Source organism: Ursus americanus, chromosome 19 (assembly GCF_024610735.1).
Source record: "Ursus americanus isolate L20-20 chromosome 19, mUrsAme1.1.p, whole genome shotgun sequence".
Taxonomy (NCBI): Eukaryota; Metazoa; Chordata; class Mammalia; order Carnivora; family Ursidae; genus Ursus; species Ursus americanus.
Window position 1 is genome coordinate 53,521,121 of NC_142145.1, and position 25,035 is coordinate 53,546,155.

A 25,035-nucleotide genomic window follows, 5' to 3' on the forward strand; every position below is an offset into this window, starting at 1 on the left:
TCATAAACTTCTAAAACCTGGCTTTATAGAAATTCATGCTTAATTGGGAAAAAAAATGTTTCTATTTCAAAACCTCTATCACAGAGACAGATTCACTCTCGGTCCCAGGTACTTACACGGAGTGCTGTACAGTCAGTCCTGGGACACACAGAGAACTGCACACCCCACCCCAAAGCTGCCCGGCCACCTAGCGCTCCTTGCATGGTTCTGAGGGCTCCATCTTGGTTCCGCGCTGGCTTCTCTTCCTCTCCACACCGGAGGGCTATCCTCAGCCTTCCCTGTACTCACAGGTTCCCCTATTACCCACACATTGATGTAGCTGCCCCTCACATCCAAGCTGCCCCCAACCCCTCTCACTAGCTTCTGATGCAGACCACTGGAGTGTTCCACAGGCCCCAGTCTCCACACAAAAATCCAGCGCTGTCCCCCAGTGAGATCTCCATGTTCCCTAAGTCAGTGAATGGTCTCCACACACTAGTTCTGATGACGCCTCCTGCAGCCCTTGCAGTCACTCCTTCACCATTCCCACGGCTCCACCTCCTAATACCTTGGGGCCGTCTCCTCCTCTCAGGCACCGCCAGCTCTGCAGTAGCTGAGCAGCCCCATCTCACCAGCTCCTGCCAGTACACTGATCCCTCCGTTCCTCTCCTGCCTACAAGCTCACCCCAGTTCTCTCCAGAGATTCCCCTGCAGTTCCGTCTCCACAAGAGACACTATCACTCTCCTTCTCAAAGCTTCAAAGTCCCTTTATTAACTAGAAGACAAAATTCAACCAGCTTCGCACAGCAAACAAGGAGCTTCTCCAATGGCCCACACCACCTTGTAGCCTCATCAACTGCTTTCTCTGGTCATTTATTCAATTAATACCTATGGAGGACCTACTATGTGCTAAGCTCTGTGGACACAACAGTGGACCTGAGGCCTCACTCACAAGCTTTAAATCTAGTGGGTGGCTCAGTCAGTTAAGCTACCCGACTCTTGATTTCGGCTCAGGTCATGATCTCAGGGCTGTGAGATCAAGCCCCACGTGCAGCCCTGCACTAAGCGTAGAGCCTGCTTGGGATTCTCTCTCTCCCTCTCCCTCTGCCCCACTGCCCCACTTGTGCGCTTGTGTACATGTGTGTGCACTCTCTCTCTCTAGAAAAAAAATCTAGTAGGTAAGAATTAAATATTCAAAAATAGAATTCTAAACTGTACTAAGTGCTCTCATAGAGTATAGGGTCTTAAGGGCACAGAACAGACAGCTCAGCCTAGTCTGGGAGATCAGGGAAAGCTTTCCTCAGGTGAAAACGTGAGGCTCTATAGGCATTAATAACAGGTGCATACTACACTTAGGCAAAAGACAGATCTGGAGAGAGAAAGAAGAGGGACACTGTGGCAGGAAGCATGGCAGGTACAGGGGTCCGTGACAGAACCTGAAATAAGGACAGCCATCAGAACATGAAGGATGGGTAGACGCCCAGCTGGAGAGGAGGCTAAGGAGGCAAGAAAGGGCCAAATTCTCCAGGGTTAAGTTTTACTAAATCCTTAAAAGACTTGACCATATCCTATCCTAAAGGCAATGGAAAGCATTAGAAAAGTTTTAAGCAAAGCAAAGGACCGGGCTTGTGTTTTAAAAGGAACATAAGAAATAGGAAGATTGGTAGGAGAAGGAAGGGAAGAATGAAGGAGGGGTAAACAGAAGGGGGAATGAACCATGAGAGACTGTGAACTCTGGGAAACAAACTGAGGGCTTCAGAGGGGAGGAGGGTGGGGGATTGGGACAGGCTGGTGATGGGTAGCAAGGAGGGCACATATTGCATGGTGCACTGGGTATTATACACAAATAATGAATCATGTAACATTACATCAAAAACTAAGGATATACTGTATGGTGACTAACATAACATAATAAAAAATTATTATAAAAAATAAAAAAGAAAAGAAAAAAATAAATAAAATAAAATAAAAAGAACAGTGTGGCTGCAATGTGAAGACTGGAGTAGATCATCTCAAGAACAGGTCTGGGGGATGAGCTGGGATGTGCAGATGGGGGTGACAGCTTGGATTCAAGTGGGTTTCTCCTGTGCTTCACAGCTTTGGGTTTTATGTTGAAATGCAGTGGAGGAAGGTCAGCACTAGGGTTGGAAAGAAGAACAAGGATTCACAGTTAAGGAAAGATGAAAAGAGTAGACAGACTAGAGAAATATTCCAGAAGCAAACCCAACATCTCCTGATAACAGACTGCACATGCAAAGTCAAAAAAAGATGTCAAGGTGGCCATCTGGGTCTCAGCTAGGGCATCTGATGGGCAGGACCATCGCCAAACCGGGGAGCGTCTTCCTCTCTCCAGGGCTGCGGGGCATGGGTTCTGCTAAGATAGGAATGATTTTAAATCAAATATAAGATCTCTTTTATCCCAAAATAATGGACCCATTCAGCAAGTTTTCTGAAAGTTTGTATCTTTTTACAACCCTATACGCTTTTTATATCTGTTGAACTGACTAAAGACCAGATCCATGGCACTATCATTTTCCCGTGCTCGTTTTTATCTCAACAGTCACAGAATATTGGCAACAATCTTTCAACTTTCATTTAAAGCACTTTTCCAAAAACTTATTTGCTGCACATAGCTACCCGCCAAAGAGATTTTTCGGGAACGACTTGTGACAAACACACTGTGCTGCTTCCAGTCACAGCAGAGAAGAAAACCAAATGAGTTTGTAAAGGTCTGGGGGCGCCTGGCTGGCTCAGTCGGTGGAGCGTGTGACTCTTCATCTCGGGCTGGTGAGTTCAAGCCCCACGTTAGGCATAAAGGTTACTAAAACTAAATAAGAAAATAAATAAACTCTAAAGGTTTAAACTTTGTAATGGTCTATTCCTCAAAGAAAAATATTTCCTTTCTTAAGATAAAAACACTTTTAAAAAAATGCTTCAGGGGCGCCTGGGTGGCACAGCGGTTAATCATCTGCCTTCGGCTCAGGGCGTGATCCCGGCATTACGGGATCGAGTCCCACATCAGGCTCTTCCGCTATGAGCCTGCTTCTTCCTCTCCCACTCTCCCTGCTTGTGTTCCCTCTCTCGCTGGCTGTCTTTCTCTGTCGAATAAATAAATAAAATCTTAAAAATAAATAAATAAAATAAATAAATAAATAAATAAATAAAATGCTTCACCTAATGCTAATTCTCTAGAGTAGATACTTTTTAAACTGTCCTTAAGAAATCACCTAAGCAAAATATGAGAACCGAGACCAAAAAGAACCTAAACACTACTGAAAACAAATACATAAATTCTCTATGTAAGCTCTTCAAGAAAAATACCATTTGTTGAGTCTCTACCAAGCCCCAAACACATTATAAATACATTCTCATACAATCCTGGCAGTATTATAGGCTAAGAAAGATTACCTATTATTCTCATTTTATAAGCAGGAAAATTGGGGCTTAGAGATGTGAAACAATTGTTGGAAGTCACATAGCCAGTGAAGTGGCAAAACCGAAATTCAAACGAGGTCTCTTTGATTCTAAGCACACACTCTTTATTTCCGTTCGTATATTAAAAAGAAACTACAAGGTGGACTTCTAGAAGATAACATTTACCCTGGGCTCACGACAAACTCATGGCCGGACTCCCAGGACCCGGCCGTCTATCTGTGCCCACCCATCTGCCAGCTCTGGCCTGAACTCTAGGGAAGTTTCTGTGTATTACGCTATAACATCTTCAGTGTGAATCAGATGCTGTCTTAAAGAAAACCTTTTTTTTTTTTAAATATAGGGTTCAATTACACATATGGAAATCAATAGAAAAAATAAGATACTAATCATGAACATTTTAACTGAATTTCTAAGGGATTCATCTGTTCTATGAAGTGAGCTGCTGTACGAATGGAGCTTTGCACTTAAACACTGAAACAACTAACAACATTAGCAAAGCAGCAAGGACACACCAGCAATTCCTGTCTCCTGGCTGTGTAGGGAAATCCATGCGAATTCTGTGGAAGCCCCAGTGTCACACCCACATTGATCCCAGGCCTTGAGACTCAAAACACAACTGTCATACTTGACTCTCCCCTGTGCCTCGTAACTTCACGAATTATGTCCAAATGCAACGGAGGAAGGTCAGCATCAGGGTTGGGAGAAGAAGGAGGGTACACAGCTAAATGCACATCTGAAGTCTAGAGTGAGATCGGAAAGTACCATGCACACAGAAAGGCGGAACCCTTAGATGACTGTTAACCACACTGGATTACCCCGATGTAAGGAAGCCTCAAGCATTTCCTGCTTACACATGGCGCTCACCTGGAAGGGAGAGGCAGTCAGCCGGGAGACATGAGAAGGACCCCCCCACTCAAAACTCCTCACCACCCTGTGTGTTGGCTTTTTCACCACTTCAGATGCTCCTCATTTTCTCCTGATCTCCCCTTCAAGAATGGTATCATGTTCTTCTTCTCATCCTCCTGGCCTTCTCCTTCCCCTTCTCTTTTCTTTCTGTCTGTCCCTCCCTTCCCCTGTTCTAAAGCCATATGTGACAAAATAGGGAGGCATACACACGGAAGGATGGGAAGGGTGAGGGTCTGTAAGGAAAGTAGCCACATGTGGGGGAGTCTAGTACAGAGTCTGAGAACCCGGCAGGGTGGGGGGGGGGTGTCACCACGGAGGGAAGCGATGGCAACAGAGCACGGGGTAGAGGAATTCTAAACGAGGTGTTGAGGGCATCCACTTGGGAAGCTGGCCCCGAGTGTAGAGTCAGAGCCCAAATGCAGCAAGGAGGGCGCCCCCTGGATGGGCAGCATGGTGCAGAGGAGAAAAGCCCAGTTAGGGTAAGAATGGTGTCCTGCAGAGAGGGCCTGAGCAAAAGAGCTTGAGGATGACATCTAAGAGGGGGGGAGCCCCGGGGGTGGAGACTGAGTGAGGCAAGGTGGTCACACGTGCCAGGGAGGGGGTGGTAGCAACAATGGTTGATTTAGCAAATGGCAAATATACTAAAGATAATGGGAGGATAAATGGAGGATTTAACAAATAAGTAAATATACTAAAGATAACGGGAGCTACATTTCTCACTGTCAAAAGCTGAAATTCAAATCTATGAAGGGGAAAACTAGAATGAATCCTGAGGGATCAGACTGGAAATGGAGCTACCACTGTGAATTCACAGATTTCAGGATACAGAGAGACCGATATAAATAAAAATACATGCTGACATGAAGCATGTGTGTGTGTATGTGTACAGTATGCATAATTCTGTATGTATGTAGATGTGTGTGTATAAACATATGAAGAGATATTCCTTAGCTGTGTCCACTGAGAAGGCCTGGGAGCAATGACAACCTAAGAGCAACGAACACACTTAACCCCAACCATGAAAAAGAACTAGAGCTCTCTGGAGATATTACTGATTCAAGGCAAGGAGAGTACACGATGAGTCTAAAACATCTTGAATTACAAAATATGGAAGTGCTCAAACAATAATACAGACCTACCAAAAAGACACCAACACCAACTTGAAGGGGCTCCTACTGGCCAAACATCGGTCAATTTGGCACCAAAATACTGACAGAAACTGATTAAAATCCAATGAATAAAAAATAAGGAACCACAAGTCCATACTGAAATAAATAAATTAGATTGACGAATGGACGGATTGATGGATGGATGGATGGATGGATGGATGGATGGATGGATGGAAGGAAGGGAAGGAGGGAGGACGGGAGGAAGGAAAGAGAGAAAGAAGGAAAGAGAGGGAGAAAATAAGTAAGTAAGGTGAAGAATAGGATATTTAGAGTTTCTAATTTCCTCCCTGTAATACTTACTAATTCCAAAGGAAAACTTAACTTTACAGTGGAGAAACCTGGCAGACCTCTGCTGAATCAAGAGATCAAAGTAAGTTATCATCAGAAATGGGACAAATCATAATTGTGTGCCATCTGATAGGAGGCCAAGGGGGGAAAAAAGCATCACTTCTGTGATATTCCCCAGAGATGTACAACTTGAGTCCAATCATGAGGAAATACCAGACAAACCCCAAATGAGGAACATTTACAAAATAACTGGCCCGCAAGCGTCAAGAGCATCAAGGTCAAGCCCAGGGAAAGCTGTGGAGCTGGTCCAGGCAGAGCAGCCTGGAGAGGCAAATAACTAAACTCAAGCTGTGTTCTGAACTGGATCCCTTCCCCCCAAAAGGCATCATCAGGGTAACTGGTGAAACCTGAGTGGGGTCTGCAGCTTGCCTGGCAGTAAGGTATCGACTTTTACTTCCTGCCTTCAATGGCCGTCCTATAGCTGGGCAGGGCACGATCTTGTTTGTAGGACATACTCAAGCGTTTGGGGGTGATGAGGTATCAGGCTGGCAATGTACTCTGTAATTCAGGGAAAAAAATGTCTCTGAGCTGTACTTGCAACTTTTCCGTAAGTTTGAAATAGTTCCAAATTGTTAAGAAATGTATTTAAGGAAAGAAGAATGCTTTCACTGTACGGTGCTAAGAGAGCACAGGGAGATGAAGTAGTCATTAAACAGGCATGTCAGCAAATAAGCCCATAGTCCAAATTAAATATTTCACAGGAAACATTTTAGGTTCAAACGAATATTGAAATGCCCCCAAAGTAGCAGCTTTAATCTCAGTAGCAAAAGGTAATTATGCTGAACAAAAATCAAATATGCTTTAAAACAGCAAAGCACATTAGTGGAAAGAATCCTTTGGTTAAACAAAAGTCTCTGGTTTTAGGAACAGAACAAGGAAGACCCTCAGGAGGAGACGATGGGGTGTTCTGCTCAGGCAGGAGAGGGTTGCAGGCCGAGGCCCGGCCCTCCTTACAGCCATGAGGCCTGCAGCGCTCGAAGCTTCTCAGACACCCCCGCTGGAGCTAAGCACTGCTCTGTGACATTTTCTTTTGCTAAATCAATCTAAAAGTCAGGGCACTGGGTCCCCTTTCCCGAATTCAACACTCTTATTATCCACCAGGCAGCTGTAATAACAGAAGTAGCAGAGGTTCCTCCACACGACAGCTTGAGAACATAAATAATCCGGACGCTTTCTCAGGAAGCTCTTTAATGAGGTAAAAATTGTAATATGATGTAATATGATGTCTGCTTTCATATTTTAAAGAATTAACATGGCACATAAAATCTTTATAAAATGTTTTATGAATACAGGCCCTTCCCCTATATTTGCGCTTTATACAGTTCTATTAATTGATATCATCTATTGACTGAGTCCCGGAAGAAAATAAACGTGCTCCTTTCCTTCGTGAGAGTGTGTATTCACACTACGGCTAATTCACCCAGAAGGGACAGAACTGTAGAGGAGGTTTGACAACTTTATTATTTAAGTTCAAAGATAAGCTCACTTACAAACCACTCTCAAGAGCAAATAAATTATTTGAAAATATATACTAAAAACTATTTTTTACAGAGTAGTATTGTGTGTCTGTGTGTAGAAAACATCTTTTTTTGTTTTATTTTTGTTAAAGTGCATCTAGATGCGTTTTATTAAAGTTTCCCCCGAGAAAAGTATTAGTGACAAAGAAGTCCCCTGCTTATCATCCAGTGACAGTTACATGGTTCAATGCAAATCTAATTCCTTAGGTTCAAAGTTGCCAAATACCTAAACATTTAGCTATCCATTTAATGACAGTAAATGCCATTTTTAAAATAAGAACGGACTAAAGTAAAATAGATTTGGTTTTCCCTTTTCTGATGTTGCTGTCCATTCTTAGGTAAGGAACTATTTTGGTGAGAATGAACAGACCTCTCACAAAGTTTTAAAAATGTGGGTATTATTTCCACTGACATATAATTACTTTGCAAGGAACTATTTCTGTCATTACACCCAGAAAGTAAACTAGTTACTCTAACAAAAGACTCCAGGGATAATGCTCAAAGGACCATCTTTGAATCTTTTAGAATCACTTAATGAACCATATCCCCCAGCACCGAAACTACTCCCTGAAAGTAAGTTAAGCACTTTTGAAAGCTATGTTAATTCTTCTTTGGGCCATTGAGCTAATTAATTCTTCAGAGCTCTAGTAAATTATTACTTCTGTATACTAAACAGTAAGTCCTACTGGCCAGATTGGACCTGATCACAAGCCTTTTTAAAAGATACCCAATTTAAGTGGGAGACGTAACATATTATATAACTTAATTTTTAAAAGCCAAATGCCCTAGGGTATGCTGAGAGAAAACAGAAGAGGGAGAAAAATACAAAATAAGCAGAGTAGAGAAGATAATGAGGTTTTGAAGGAGCCAACGACTTGGATAAGGCCAGAAGCAGCAGCCTGCAGGCAGAAGACACCGTTCTTCAGACAGCAAGGTCTAGACTGCACGTTCTGTTGGGCTGAAGCAAAACACGGGGAGGCAGGGTTCAGTAGCAGGTGACAGTCAACTGCCAGATGCTCAGAGGATTCTAACGATAATCTAGAGAAAAAGAACTAGTAGAAAAATTGGTGGAATTGAATGAAGTACACAGTTTATTGATAGTGATGTACCAATGTTAATCCCTTAGTTCTGACAAATGTCCTACTGTCATATAAGATATGGATGTTAGCAGAAACTCAGTGAAGGGCATACAGGACTGTCTGTACTATGCAACTGTTCTCAAATCTAAAATTATTCCAAAATTGAAAGTTTACTTACAAAAAAAGGAAGAAATCCAAAAACAGACATTCCAACAACATCCTCCACTCCACTAACTGAAACTTTTAATGTTCAGAAGTTTCCAAATTAATTTTTCAATATTTACCTGACTGTACCATGATTACCTACTAATTACAAAACAAAAACAAAACAAAACAAAACAAAAACCCTTGGAAATGATAGAAAGCATTCTTTTATTTCACAACTTAGAGATAATCATTGTTAACATCTTTCTTTTTATGCTATAGATATGTGATTTTTTTTCAACCATCACTGAGATTACTATCCTGAGCTTTTTCCCTCCCTAATAGATTATCATAAGCTTTCCCTCCCATGTAATTTTATTTTTTTCAAAAGCACTTAAGTGACCACACAACTGTCTACACACAGTTGTACCACAGTGTTTTACCTATTCCAAATTCACTGGACATTTACATTATTTCCAACTTTTCTCCATTTATAATTGGTACCACAATGAATATCATATGCATAAATTCAATGCAGATGGCTTATTCCATTGGGAGAAATTCCAAAAAGTGGGGTTCCTGAGTTGAAGAAAATGTTTAACACTTTTCATAAATGCCATCAGTATGTTCCCCAAAACAATGGAACAACTTGCGCTCCCAAGAGCAGTATACTGAAAGCCAGTGCCCCCAGCCCATCAGCAAGCAGTATCAGCATGTTTTTAATTATTGTTAATTAGGAGGCAAAAAAATGTTTGTTACATTTAAATGTGTATTTCTTTGCTTTCTAGTAAGACTAAATGTATTTAACACATTTCTGTTTTAGCTACTTTTAGTTCCTCTTCCATGAATTTCCTGTTCATGTCTTTTGTCTGTTTCTGCATTGAGATCTTAGTGTATCTCATTATTTCTTCTAAATCCATTGTGTGTATGGACCACCTGTCAGTAGTTGTGGTAAATAGTTGCTGTTTTATTTCCATTTTAATTTTTATTATGATGTTCTTTGATGTACAAGTTTAATTTGGATGTGCGTATATCTCATTTTCCTTTATGATTCCTTCTACTCCTTTTATGTTTATAAAGACCTCACTGCCCCAACACTCAACCAAACAAATATTAGCATTATTAAAAAGAACACTTAAAATTTAGAAGGGGGAAAGCCCAATCACTCACCCCACTGAAGAAATGAGCTGTTTTTATCTTGGAGACTTCAAATGTAGAGGTCTGGGATTATGGAGTGATTGACAATACTAATGGGATACCTTCAGTCATAAATGATTATTAACAAATAATACTTACTAAAACAAACCTTTTCTTAGGGGTATCCAAGACAACTGTTAAAATTTTGAATCACCAGGAATATTATAGCTCAGAAAGCTTCTAAAAGAACCAAACAAAATAAATCTCAGGGCATGACTATGTCAGGAAAAATCTAGTTCAGCCAGTTCTCATGGACAGAGGGCTGTATTACATAGCATTAGCACCTTAATTACTAGCAGTTATTTTTCCCATCACATTTCTAAACAAGATTCATTTTTTCTACTTTTGTCTTCATAGCTACAAAGAAGGGAGTATGTTAAATAGCAGGTAAAGTGGAAAGGGCGTAAGCTTTAGAATTACTACATGTGGGTTCAAACACTGGATCCACCATTCACTAGTTGTTTACCCTGGAGAAGTCAAAGGGCCACTCAAAGCCTCATCATCTATAACACGGGAGTCAGTATTAGTGGCACAGATTATGCTCTCAATAAATTATTTTGTAATGATTTCCAAAGAAATGCCCTCCTTTTTGTTAAATCAGGACTAAGAATTAAATGTTTGTTTTCAATACAATTTTCTGTTCACATATAAATATGTATGTGTACAATTTTTTTGCTTTTCTTTTGTTATTATTTTTAAGACATAGGTAAGTGACTAAATCTTCTTTTGTTTTGCAAGCAGCCTAGAGAAAAAAACAATTTCCAGAAATTATACAAAGAAAACCCCCACTGTAATATTACAACAATAGGCAATTTAGGGAATAGTTTCCTTCATCCCACTAAAAGCAGTACCTCAAAAGCCCCTCAGATAATTCAGTTTCCATTTCCACTAGCAGTTTGTTGCATCTGTGTGCGCAAACTAAAGCCCATCCTTCTTCTAAACATGTAGCTATGCTCAACAGTTGAGGCAAACAGCAACAACCTCAGATCTGAGAATAAACCACAGATGAAACTTTAGAGAATGGACCACTAGCCATAAAAACTAGTCTGACAATGGAAAAACAACGGCAAAAGTCACTTTCTATTAAAACTGAAAAACTATTTACAATAAACATATTTGGCTAAAATGGAACTATTAATACTAAATTACTAAAAGATCTTAGTTTTGAAGACCGAATATTCTTAAATTGTTGGCTTAACTGCCTCTTCTTTTTCTAGAATAAATGCGGCAACCATGGAATAAAAGAATCTAAAACAATTTGCATTAGTGTGAAAATATAGCTGCAGAGGAGAATAACAACATAATAAATCACAACCTCTCTCACAAGAAAGAAAGAATGTTTAAAAAAATCCCGCTGTTAGGGCCAGGTACAGTCCAAATTTATTTCTAGAATTCCAGTGTTGCATAACTAAAGTGTATTTCAATGGAGCTGAACATCAAGTTACATAATTACCAAATTACTGCACTCTATTTTGCTTTTTCAGCAAAGAACATGATGGGACTGGCTGACAGCAAGAGAAGAAAAGAATTTAAAGCAACATATTTTGCTTATAGCAGAAAACAACTTTTATTTTAAAAGCATTCAGATGGAATATCACAAATTTTCAATATTTTGTCCCAGATGGAAGATCACAAATTTTCAATATTTTGTCCCAAAACTAAGCAATATAAAATGGTCTTTAAAAACCTCAATTTTTGCTTGTCGTTTTTTCAATGTATTTTTAGTTGTTCCCATTGTTTATTAAAAAAAGCTTACTCAACAAATATTTAACATACGTTTAAAAGATCATTAGAAAAGATTTATCAAATGTGTATGCTTCCTTCCTATGGAGAGTAGCACAAACATTAGACATTCAACTACATTTTACAGAAAATTTAATAACAGTTGTCTGCTTATATAGCAATAATCACAAAATAATGGAATATATATTCCAGAGAAATATCATCTGCATTTATTGATTTAAATTTAAAACATCACAGGGACGCCTGGGGGCTCAGTCGGTTAAGCATCCGACTCTTGATTTGGCTCAGGTCATGAACACACCATTGTGAGATTAAGCCCTGTGCTGGGCTCCACGTTGGGCATGGAGCCTGCTTAAGATTCTCTCTCTTCCTCTCCCCCACATCCCCCACTTGTGCTCTCTCTTAAAAAAATAAATAAACAATAAACTTAAAACATCAGAGAATTAGCTGAATATTAAAAAGCTGGTATCTAAAACCTACTGACGTATTAATAACCATAATGAGGGATATTCATTTTAGAGCAAATGAACAATCTCCTCTAAAACGTGACTTCAATGGGAAAGTCCAAATGCAATCATTAGAAGATTAAACTACTCTGGGAAGAGCTCAAGCAAAGAATTATAATAAACTAAGTAGCATCTCTTATTATCTTGTTCACAGGGAAGGTTTACAAATCGGAAGTTGTTTTACTTAAAGCAGTTTTAAAAGGCAAATAAATGAGGTCAGAGCTTCAAAATTTTTCTTGATGTACATATTTAGAAATCTTAGATGACTCTGATAAAATCTATAGAAGAGTATATAACACAATGTCAATAAATGATACTATGATTATAGACTTAAGTAAACATAAAACAATGAAAGCTATCCAATAAAAACTTCATTTAAAAGTTATTCACTGTGTACTAAAACTACAAAGGATGGTGTTGATTACCGTGACTCAACGGGGTTGCACCATCCCTGGGCTTCTTTTCTTCCTCAGCTTGCTCCTAGAACACAGAAAACGTGGCTTAGACACTTTTGGATAACTGTCTGACACACCAGAAATGAACTTTTCTGTGTGCAGGAAGCCACGCCATGAAAAACACCGTAAAGACAGGCATAATACATCAGCAGCCAGTGCCCTCGGTGGGTGTGCAAATACCCCACGGGGCACACCATGTTCATTTGGAAATGGGAAGAATCCTTTAGTACTGTTTGGCTAAAATAGGAGAGAGACTAAGGTTCAATAACGTTAATACTGAAGTTGATAAGGGCGCCTCCCTACTGCGTGGGTGTGAAAGTCGTGCCAGAGCCAGCTGACGGAAGAGGCAAGTTCCACACCAAAGCCAAGCTCTCCAACGTACCTACTTTTTCCTTCAACCTACTGGCATCTATGACAGTTTATTAAGGCTCAGTCAAGATTACGTTATCTAATTTTAGCCAAACTGACCTGCAGAGAAGAGACAAAGGACTTCAAAGATTCTTCTGGGAAAAAAACCACAGACTGGTTATGACAAACACAAGTGCCCAACAAGAACATGGCTGAGCTACTCTCCACAGAGCAAGCTCTCGTAGCAACGCTGGAGGGAAGGCTAACCACCTAACAAAGATAAGGGAATAACTTCTTGAAAGATACTCATAGTAACAAAGAGCATTTGTTAATGGGCATCCAGAAATGTGTTTCACTTATATAATTTTGTGGCCATAAACAATGTATGCCCCCTATACAAACTCACAATTATACACTTAAAAATTGGGGAACAGTTTCCCAATTTTAAAATCTTCCAAATGAAGCGTTTCAGTGGGCTTTGAACTTAATTTTGGAAATATAAATATGCAATACTTTTGATTGGTTCCCAAGAAAAACTGGTTGTCATCAGGGAAGATGAAAATTCAGCAGGTGTAATACACAAAAATCTTCACATAATTGATGGGAGATGCTGAGAAATGAGTGTCATGATGTAGTAGGTTTGGCGAATGATCATTTCTTCAAGTTAGTCCTATATATCTTTGGGATATATCTTTTTAAGCTATGACAAGGTTGACTGACCCCTTTTCCCTGGACTGACCAGTCACAGCACTGAAGTACATGTGTGGGAAACCCCTAGGTTCTCGACAAACCAGGCTACTCAGTCATCCTGGCTATGACAACCATCACAGCCGAACCTAAAAAAACAGACTTCAGATAATGGCAACATAAAGCTTTGAATCAAGCTTTCAAAAAAGAATCATGCATATTAATATTTTAATGAGATCAAACTTGTTTGTAACTGTTAAAATAAATACTGTTAATTTCATTTTTATATTACACAGTTTTAGTTTCTTTTTTGGTCTATGGCTTTGAGGTACAAAACATAATTGTAAAATAGTAAATCACACAACTTTCAAATAAACAAGTAATCCACATATATTGAGATATGTGATTAATGTTTCTTTACTGACAGGTAAGCAAACCAGGTGACCACCTGCCGATACAGCCATATACAATTGATTGTGATACATTCCTTGAGATGCCTTAGCTTGGTATCTTCCTATACATATTTGTTTTTTGAATTCACATGGTTCAAGGTAAAAATATACACAGAAAGAAGTGGTACAGTGAAAACTTCCCCACCCATCCTCCTCCAACTGACCAACTCAGCACCTCCACCCAGTAATCACTGTTATTAGACCTAATATGTCCTTGCAAGGTTTTCTTTATAAAAATACAAAGAAACATGAATACATGTTCTCCTTCTCTTGCTCTGACGTACAAAGGTAGCACATCATAATACTGTTTTCTCCCTCTCTTTTCATTGAAAATACCTCAGAGATCTTTATCAGGTTATGAAGAGCATTCTCGTTCTTTCTTCACAGCTGCACAGTATTATACTGAACGGATATTTCATGATTTACTTAACTGGTTCCATATTTATGGATGTTTAGGTTGTTTCTAATCCTTTGTTCCAGTCATATACCACTCCAGTGAAAAACTAGCACATACGTCATTTTGCGTATGTGCGAGGATGTCTATGGGATGACTTCTCAGAACTGAAGCTCCAGGGGCACCTGGGTGGCTCAGTTGGTTCAGTGACAAACTCTTGGTTTTGGCTCAGGTCTTGATCTCAGGGTTATGAGATCAAGCCCCGTACTGGGCTCCATGCCCAACACGGAGTCGGCTTGAGATTCTCTCTTTGCCCCTCCCCCTGCTACTCTTGCTCACTCTCTCTCTCTCATGCTTGCTCACTCTCTCTCTCTCAAATAAATAAATAAATCTTTTAAAAAATCTAAAAAAAGAAGTGAAACTGCTGGTCAACAGAGACTCATGTTTTCCTGTGGCTAACCCCCACATGAGCTGCCCCACTCGACAGCCTTGGATTAAGGCCTGTTTTCCCATAGCCTTGTCAACAAGGTGTGTTATCAAGTTTTTGGATTTTTGCCAAGATGATGAGTGAAAAATATCTCGCTATAGTTTTAATTTGCATTTGTTTCATTATGAAGAAACTTAAGATCACTTTGTATATTTAAAAGCCACTTGTATTTCCTTTTCTGTGAAATATCCTTTACATCTTTGGTCCATTTTCTGTTGGAACGATTACTCATCTTTGGGTCTTGATAAATTAGGAAGATTAGTCCTTTGTCTACATTATGAGATGCATTATTCTTTTTTTCCAAGTTTGCCATTTGTCTTTTTTCACTTTTTTATGGTATGCAGAGATTTTTGTTGTTTAAGAAATAACCAAACTTTTCTTTCATGGCTTCTAGATTTGAATAACAGAAAATCCTTTTCTACCCCCAAATTATAAAACCTTCTATTTTGTTTATGTCTATTACATTTACAGTTTATTTATTACATTTGAATCTTTGATAAATCTGAATTTGAGCCAAGATATAGTGTGAAGAAAACACCCAATATTTTTGCTAGGTGGCTATTCACCTGTCCTGACATGGGTGTACTATATACTAAACTCCCATGTGCATTTGCTTCTGCTTCTGGCATTTCTCTTTTGTTTCTTTAGCTTATCTTTTCAGTTAGCAGTAACATGCTGTTTTAATTATGACAGCCTTGTGTTTTAATATGATTCCTTAGGCTATTCAGTGTTTTACATACAATAAGCGAGTTATCTTCTATTCAAGTTTTAAAGTCAGGCGTCTGAGGTCCAATCCCCAATGCACCTTACTAGTGGTGTGATTCTGAGCAAGGGATTTCATTCCCGTGAGCCTCAGTTTTCTGATCCGTGATTTGGAGATAATGTTAACTTCCTTACTGAATTGAGATCCACGGGTGAAACCTTATTGCATCACATGACACGTGGCGGACTCCCCATGGTAGCTATCATGTGTTCTGCCAGATTTCAAACTGCCAAGAATATATCCAGACTTAATAAAAATTCAGTTAGCCTACCTATTTGTGTTTACCGACTGAAGAAACATATCTCAAATGAACAGACTCTCTGATGAAAGAAGAATTCAAAGGGGAGAGTAGAGAAGAATCTTAAATCCTTACCGAGTTAATTACCTATTTAAAAAACATTTACTGAGGGCACATGCCTGGGTGGCGCAGGTCATGATCCCAGTGTCCTGGGACTGAGTCCCGCATTGGGCTTCTTGCTCAGCGGGGAGCCTGCTTCTCTCTCTGCCTGCCGCTCCCCTGCTTGTGCACTCTCTCTTTCCTCTCTCATGCTCTCTCTCTTTCTCTCAAACAAATATATAAATCTTTAAAAATAATAATAAGTAACATTTATTGAGCAATTATTATATGAGAGGAACTGCGCTGGGTTTTAAGGCACAGATGAACGTTCTGTGTTTGTGCACTGGACCACCCATCATCTGATAGATGTTTACTCCTGAATGGTTGACTGAGGAAAGAATAAAGTCTTAAATGTACTCTGCTGTCCCCCACTCCTTATCACATTCTCACTCTCACTGTGACAACCTTGCCGTCGCCCATTCTCCCTGAACCACTCTGGCCTCGCCTCTGCCTTCCCGCCTCTTGTGTGCAACCATCCCTGCTGCTCTCCTGCGTCCCCCTGTCCTGTTCACTCTGACACCTACCAACCCGCTCTCAATCTCACAGACAAGATGAGCAATGAACCCACATGTCCCTCCACCAAGTTTCAAATGTGCAGATCCAAAGTCCTTTGACCGCATTACAATAGATGACTCCACCTTAGCTGACTAAAGCAGAAGGATCTCCTGCTGGCCTTGAAAGAGCAGGCTGCTATCTGTGAGAGGGCCCATGACAAGGAACGGCAGGGCCTCTTGGAGCCGGCAAGAAAGCAGGAACCTCAATCCTATAACCACAAGGAGCAGAATTCTGTGACAACCACATGAGCTTGGAAGAGGCCACCAAGCCCCAAAAAAGATCTCAGCCAGGCCAACATTTTGATTTTACCCTTTGAGACCCTAAGCAGAAAATCCATTTAAGTCACGCCTGGATGTCTGACCTATAGAAAATGAGAGGTAATAATAAATGGCTGTTTAAGGCAGTAAGTTGGGGGTAATTTGTTAAGCAGTAATAGAAAACTAATACCTGCCTACTTATCCTTTAGGAGTTAACTCGGGGAGCTTTCTTTGCTCCTACTTCCTCCTCCCCACTCCAGCCATGCAAATTAGGTAACCTACTGAAGCCCGGAAATATCATATACAAATCTCTATTATTGGGCCTATCACATTGCACTACCATCATCTGTCTTATTGGTCTCACCTGCTTTGATGAGCTTTACTGAAGGCAGACAGTATCTTAACCATCTCTCATCCCCAAAACATAACTTGGCACCTAATCTAGCTCAACAAATATTTGCTGAGTGAAGGCATGAATTCCCATACTTTTCCACCTGGCCAGTTTCTTCATGCGATTAATAAAACAGCATCTTGATAAAACTGTAATCCAGGGCTTCTCAAAATTTAACATGCATATGAATCACCTGGGTATCTTATTAAATTCAGACCTTGATTCTGAAGGTCTGGGATGGGGCCTGAGATTACCAGTTTCCAACAAGGCCCTGCTGATGCAGCTGCTGAACGTCTGTGGTCCACAGCGTGAGCCGCACAGCACCATTAAACCAGGCAGGGGCTGGAAGCAGAAAAGTCATAACCCAATCCTACCTACCTCTGTTCTACTGCATGTGAAATGAAGAACTGAATCAGTCTAATTTTCTATGGCAGCTCTTTACCCCAATTTCATCCCTTTTTACCCACTCAATACACAGGAAATTTACATAATTCAAAACAACACCAGTCTCTTCTCATAAAGGTTCTACTGAAAAAACTGAAATGGTAACAAGAAATAGTATTCGAGAGTTGATTATGTGAGCACAACAGTTACTGAAGCATTTTTATAATCACTGTATCATTCAAATATAAAAAGAAATATATAATATGCTGTCTGTCACTCCGTTAGTAGATTAGGATGTTTGGTTCACACTTCTTTATTTGCTACTGAAATTCTGCCTAGATAGAAGAAACATATTCCTCTGAAAAATAACATTACCTCTCACTTCAGAGTTAAATTACCCAAACTCCTTATGTCTGTATGTTTTTTAAATGAATCAAGGTTATAGATATGTAGACATACATCTGAAAGTTCACAATTTTGTATTTAAGAATGAATTTATGTTTCTCTTAAGATACACTGACCTCATTTTTTGGACAATTTTGTAAATAAAAGAGGATTTAATATCATACAATAAAACAGGAAAAATGCTGAATTTGGGATAAGGTGACCTAAGGCCAAATCCCAACCCCACCCACAAAACTATGTAATCACGAACAAATGACATATATTATCTGGACCTAATTTCTCTTGTCTATAAAGTAAAGGGATTGGACTAAACATTCTCCAAAGCTCCTGCTAGTTTTAACATTCTTTGCTTTTGTCTGAGCTAATTAATTATTTCATAAAGGCAATAAATCCACACTGCTATTAATGAATAGAGAGTTAATTAAAAGAAAAAGAGAGAAAGGAAAAAATGAGCACTTTTCCTTATCTGCCCAGACAGAACACTTAAGGAAATCAGTATGAATTGAGAAAAATAAAACCATTACTGTGATTTCTCAGGTTTCAAACTTTAGTTCTGAAAATTGAAAATAAAGCTTTAGGGAAAAAAAAAAACCTAGCACTCTGATAAAGGGGAGATAGTGGTTCAAGGAACATAAAATAAGTCTTTGCTATGGTACATTTCCATTCACCAATTTAAAATGAATCATTTTGGAAGAGAGGATTACAAGGTGGGAAAATAACCAACTAGGCTTCACATTCTGTTACCTCCTGATGGACCTGGATGCATCACATACTTTTACTACAAGTTACAGCGATTTTTGTAATTAATCATTGTCTACATTTCCCTATCTATGAATTCCAATCAAGGAAGCAAAACAAAGGATTTTCACCTCCTGATCTGTGATTAGAAATTTCAAGTCCTCACCTTGGAACTACCAGATACTGCTCCTTCCTCTCTGACCCTCAGACCAGTCCCTGGAGCAGAGAAGGACCATCCAGCAACCATTGCTTCTCTTCCGTAAGAATAGAGGGTGACACTTATTGGTGTCATGGACTCTGGAAAACACTGAAATCCCCTTTGGTAACTCCAGTAATAAACTAGCATTTGAATTTCACTTGCTGTCTCAAGTTCACTTTTCAAATTCTTTTTCTGTGCTCCAATGTGGGTGACAAACTGAAGACAAATGAAATTAACCTTCCAGATAAAAAACCAAAAACCAAAAACAAAAACAGGAGAGGATTACTTTCCATTGCTCTCCTGGAATTCAGATGCAGACGGAGAGAAGGAAATGATCTCATTTTATTCAAATATTCAATAATACAGTTAATCTCTGAATGAAATCGCTCTCTAGTATTTATATTAATCATGTTTTTTATTGTCAGTATTTTATAATGCTTTGACATTCTGCGGGCTTGTGGACAGGGGAACTAACTCCTGCAGATAGCCAACAACTTGCCTGTGACCATGCCTTTGATATGCAAACCAAGCAATCCTGAGTCCATTCCCCACTCATCTCTATTCATCAGGTTCCTGCAGTCTGGGAGGCTGTCCTCCAGCCCTAAATTATCCCAGGGCCAGGTACCAGACAATTAGAGACACCATCCAAGCCGGAAACGACAAAAATTATTCAAACCAGCCAATCCTAAACATCCTTAGTTTCTTGATCCTCCTCAGCCATTCCTTCCTGTGAAAAACACAATAAAGGCTCTTGCCCACATTTTTGCCTCACTCTGCCCCTGAGCAGACTGGGGCTTCCTGGCATAGTGCCACATGGTGTGCTGTGCTCCCTCCCTGGGAAATGTGAGTAACAAACTAATTTTTCAATGGCGGTCGCCTATAGATCTGTTAGCTTCACTCTACCTGAATAAAAAGAAAATCCCAAGTATATTTTAAAATGGTATTGGCTAAGACTTCCACTAAAAAACAAAAGGGAAAAATCTGAAATAGTTTATAAACATCTCCTTCCTACGGTTCCCCAATATATAAATGAATTCTATTGGCTGATGCAAACTGGTACATCAGTCAACTGTAGGGCAACAACATGAAAAAAAAAAATTAAGTACTACTGAAGATTAAGAAACTAATACAACCCTACCCTAAATATTTTCTCAATATCTATTTAAGGATATTACAAAAAATTTCATTATACTATGCCTAAGTCAAAGCCAACCATGGCTCCCTCCTGCTAGTTTATCAAGTTCAGCAGACACATATCAAGTACAAATTCCTATGCTCTGCCATCAAGAGTATATGGTGGCTAACTGAACATAACAAAGGAAGGAAGGAAGGAAGGAAGGAAGGAAGGAAGGAAGGAAGGAAGGAAGGGAAGGAGGGAGGAAGGAAGGAAGGAAGGAAGGAAGGAAGGAAGGAAGGAAGGAAGGAAAAAAAAGGAAAAGAGAAAGAAAAAGAAAAAGATGAAAAGAGAAGAAGAAGATTCATGTCCATCCTAGTTATCTTACGATTTCATTACATACCAAATCTTAGACTCACAGAAATGTAAAGACCCTTAAGATCTTTTAATCTAAGACTCCTGTTCTATAAACAAAGAAACTGAGCCCCAGTCTGGTGAAGGACTTGTCCTTGGTCATAGAGCTAATTAGCACCAGAGCCAAAGACTAAAATCCAAATATTCTGACCCCCAGACTAACACTCATTCTACAACTGCCAATAGCAACATCTGCTCAGCCAGACAAGTCATTATACTCTTGTCATTTATCACATATATCATATTTGCTTCCAACCCCATACCTTTGCTCACGCTGCTTCCTTGGCTCAGACGATCCCTCCTCTGACCCTTCAACTTCCTGATCTCTCAAGGTTAGCTGCCTAGATAGCCCCCAGATATTAAAACACAAAGAAGTTGTATTCTCTCATATTGCCTTTGACCAGGTTGATTTATTTTAGCAGGTTGGACTTAAGAACCATTTGTTACAACAGTATTAAATGTGTATTAGATAAATTGTATCTGCTAAATACATTAAATAAAGCATTAAATACGGACATCTTAGATACTCCTCATCCTTCAAAGCCAAGACTTGAGCCCCCAATGATTCTACCTTTCTCTGAAGGCTGAATGTACCTAAGAGCACTAATGTGCGTAAGCAGTTAGTTGTCTCACATTACCCTGTATAAGTTAGTTATTTTCTATACAACAATAATAAATTTATTTTTCAGATTTATTCAGATCCTTTAGAGAATAAATGTCTCATATTTCTATTTCTCAAAGTTTAGACTTCACTAATCAGATATAGAGTCATAGATTTTAAGAGGTTCAGAGGAAGAGGAAGCCTGGGAACAAATATTTATCCAGTATCAGATATTTTACACACACAATTATTTTATTCTTATATAGTCAAAGAAAATTTCCTTTTTTGGGGGGGAAACTTGCATTTTTATGCAGGAAATCTGAAATTTTACAGCCTACATATGGTTTGGGGTTTCATGCCCAGAACACCAACATACGCACCAAACACCTATGAAATCACTTTGAAAAATAAATGCTTAGTTTCCCCAATTATAATGTACCTACACTTTGTCAGTCAATTCTAACAGTGGTGAGTGGAAAAGGACAACAAATGGCTACTGAAAAGGACACCTGTCTTCATGACGGATGCATGAAGAAGCACGGCATAAGGAATCTACCAGAGCCAGGGCAACTCCCCTCTTCAAACCCGCGGCAGCACTGTGGACCAGCTCGGTGAATGAAGCTCATCCATGTGACAGATCTCGGTAAACAAAGTCATCAGACGTGTAACAAAACCTAAGCAAAAGAAGCACTCTGGCAGATGGCCCAGAAAGAGTTTACACTGGGTGACCTCTCTGGAAGATGATATAAAAGCCTTATCAAGATAGATTAAGATTTTATCTGTCAATCAGCTACAAAAGCATACCAAAATATATGAATACAAACGTTTGGTTTTAACACAGCAGATAACAACAAAAACTAAAAATCACCTAAATGTTTAGGGAAGGGTAGTGTTTAAATGAATTATGGTACATTCACAGAGTGGAATACTAAACACCACTGAAAACAGTGCCATGATCTGCATGTGTTCCAAGACATACATGTTTAAGTGCCAAAAAAAAAAAAGAAAAAAAAAAAAACCACAAGATACAGGATAGGAAGTAGAGTAGGAGCCCATCTGAGATACATGCATGCATGCAGTAGGTATTATGTATGTATCTGTGCACGTGTGCATAAAGGGTTTGGGTTTTTTTAGCTTTCTATTTTTGCTTTTGATTCCTATATAGATACACAAGAAAATATAAACACGGGTCACACCTTTAAATAAAGATTTGGGAGGGATGCCAGGGTGGCTCATTCAGTTAAGTGTCCAACTCTTGATTTCAGCTCAGATCATGATCTCAGGGTCCTGAAATAGAGCCCTGAGTCAGGCTCTGCACTGGGGGCAGAGTCTGCTTAAGATTCTTTCTCTCCTTCTCCTTCCGTCCCTCCCCTGCACTTTCTCTCCCTCTCTTTAAAAAAAAAAAATGATTTGGGGGTTTAGCATGTGTGTGAGTGGGTATAGTAGAAATTTACTCCAGAAATGGACCCTCAACTCTATGGTCAACTAATCTTTGACAAAGCAGGAAAAAACATCCAATGGGAAAAAGACAGTCTCTTCAATAAATGGTGCTGGGAAAATTGGACAGCTATATACGTAAGAATAAAACTTGACCACTGTCTCATACCATACACAAAGATAAACTCTAAATGGATGAAAGACCTCAATGTGAGATAGGAATCCATCAAAATCATAGAGGAGGACATAGGCAGTAACCTCTTCAACATCAGCCACAGCAACTTATTTCATGACACATTTCCAAAGGCAAGGGAAACAAAAGCAAAAATGAACTTCTGGGACTTCATCAAGATAAAAAGCTTCTGCACAACAAAGGAAACAGTCAACAAAACAAAGAGGCAACCCACGGAATGGGAGAAGATATTTGCAAATGACACTACAGATAAAAGACTAGTATCCAAGATCTATAAAGAACTTCTCAAACTCAACACCTAGGAAACAAATAATCAAATCAAAAAATGGGCAGAAGATTAAAAAACACTTTTCCAATGAAGACATACAAATGGCTAACAGACACATAAAAAAATGTTCAAAATCATTAGCCATCAGGGAAATCCAAATCCAAACCACCTTCAGATACCACCTTACGCCAGTTAGAATGGCAAAAATTGGCAGGGCAGGAAACAACAAATGTTGGAGAGGATGTGGAGAAAGGGGAACCCTCTCACACTGTTGGTGGGAATGCAAGTTGGTACAGCCACTTTGGAAAACAGTATGGAGGTTCCTCAAAAAGTTAAAAATAGAGCTACCCTATGACCCAGCAATTGCACTACTGGGTATTTACCCCAAAGATACAGATGTAGTGAAGAGAAGGGCCATATGCACCCCAATATTCATAGCAGCAATGTCCACAATAGCCAAACTGTGGAAGGAGCCAAGATGCCCTTCAACAGACGAATGGATTAAGAAGATGTGGTCCATATATATAATAGAATATTACTCAGCTATCAGAAAGAATGAGTACCTAACATTTGCATCAACATGGATGGAACTGGAGGAGATTATGTTAAGTGAAATAAGTCAAGCAGAGAAAGACAATTATCATATGATTTCACTTATTTGTGGAACATAAAGAATAATAGGGAGATCATTAGGAGAAGGAAGGGAAAAATGAAGGGGGGGAAACAGAAGGGGAGAGGAACCATGAGAGACTATGGACTCCGGGAAACTGAGGGTTTCAGAGGGGAGGGGGGGTGGGGGGATGGGCCAGCCCGGTGAAGGGTATTAAGGAGAGCACTTATTGCATGGAGCACTGGGTGTTATACACAAACAATGAATCATGGAACACGACATCAAAATCTAATGATGTACTGTATGGTGACTACCATATCATAATAAAAAAAAGAAATTTACTTCTTATTTTTGTACATTTGTACTATTTTTTAAAACTATGCACCTGTATATTGAAAAATATAAAGAAATGCTTTTGAAATTCTTTTGAAATTCTATGAAGAAATACATAGAACATTTTAGAAGAAAGAAGACATTCATTGACAGATATTATTATCAGCATCTGGAAATTACTAGATATTGAAGATATGAAATTACTACCTCAGAAGCAGATGTTTAGAATGTACCCAACTGTTCATTAATTTTATGTTTAATGTGCTTAATCTAGCAATGCTGTTTGGCTTAGTTGACTGGAACTGTCACTTGTAAAATCATATGGGTAACACAGAAAGTAAAGAATGTTAGTGATATTTCAAGCAAATTTCAAACATGATTTTAGTAATCAAACTCAAGCATGACTGAACCCCTTTCTCTTCACAGTGAATACAGCCACAGATGTAAAGCAGCTTACTATATTAAACTATTAAATTTAACTAATAAAAGTGGGCACTGTAACTGGCAATAAGCTCCTAGCCGACAGTATAATGTGGAATTCATTCTAAATGCACATCTTTTCTATTATCCTATGTGAACATTCTTTAAAATAACTATATGTTCCTGGGGCGCCTGGGTGGCACAGCGGTTGGGCGTCTGCCTTGGCTCAGGGCGTGATCCCGGCGTTATGGGATCGAGCCCCACATCAGGCTCCTCTGCTATGAGCCTGCTTCTTCCTCTCCCACTCCCCCTGCTTGTGTTCCCTCTCTCGCTGGCTGTCTCTATCTCTGTCAAATAAATAAATAAAATCTTTAAAAAAATAAAAATAAAATAAAATAACTATATGTTCCAAACATCTCAAAACTCAAATCAGTAATGTGGCCCTTTGAAATATCATTATCTTACTATGATCAAAGAAGTAAGAGATTGCCTGGAGATGCCATTAGACACCAGGAACATCATTCAACAGATAATTTTGGAAATCCACCCTGCTAGGCGCCACACTCAAACAGCACCTATATAAGTGTTGAGCACTTCTGGGGTTCAAAAATGGGAAAATCCCAACATGGAAAGCAAATAACAGTAAAGTTACTGGCATCAAGTTAGAAACCAAGTTAGGCTTCAAGAGAAAACTGGGATTTATGCCAATA

General features: G+C 39.4%; 1 protein-coding gene across 3 annotated transcripts in view; it reads right to left on the bottom strand.

Annotated features, from left to right (window-relative positions):
- The window catches only part of L3MBTL4 (L3MBTL histone methyl-lysine binding protein 4), a 416,563-nt gene that overhangs the window by 309,972 nt on the left and 81,556 nt on the right, over nucleotides 1-25,035 (bottom strand). For all 3 annotated transcript variants that reach the window (XM_087869962.1, XM_087869961.1, XM_045781801.2), the window contains exon 4: nucleotides 12,449-12,503. In XM_087869962.1, coding sequence (XP_087726088.1) covers nucleotides 12,449-12,503 — 55 coding nt within the window. The remainder of the gene's footprint in view (nucleotides 1-12,448; nucleotides 12,504-25,035) is intronic.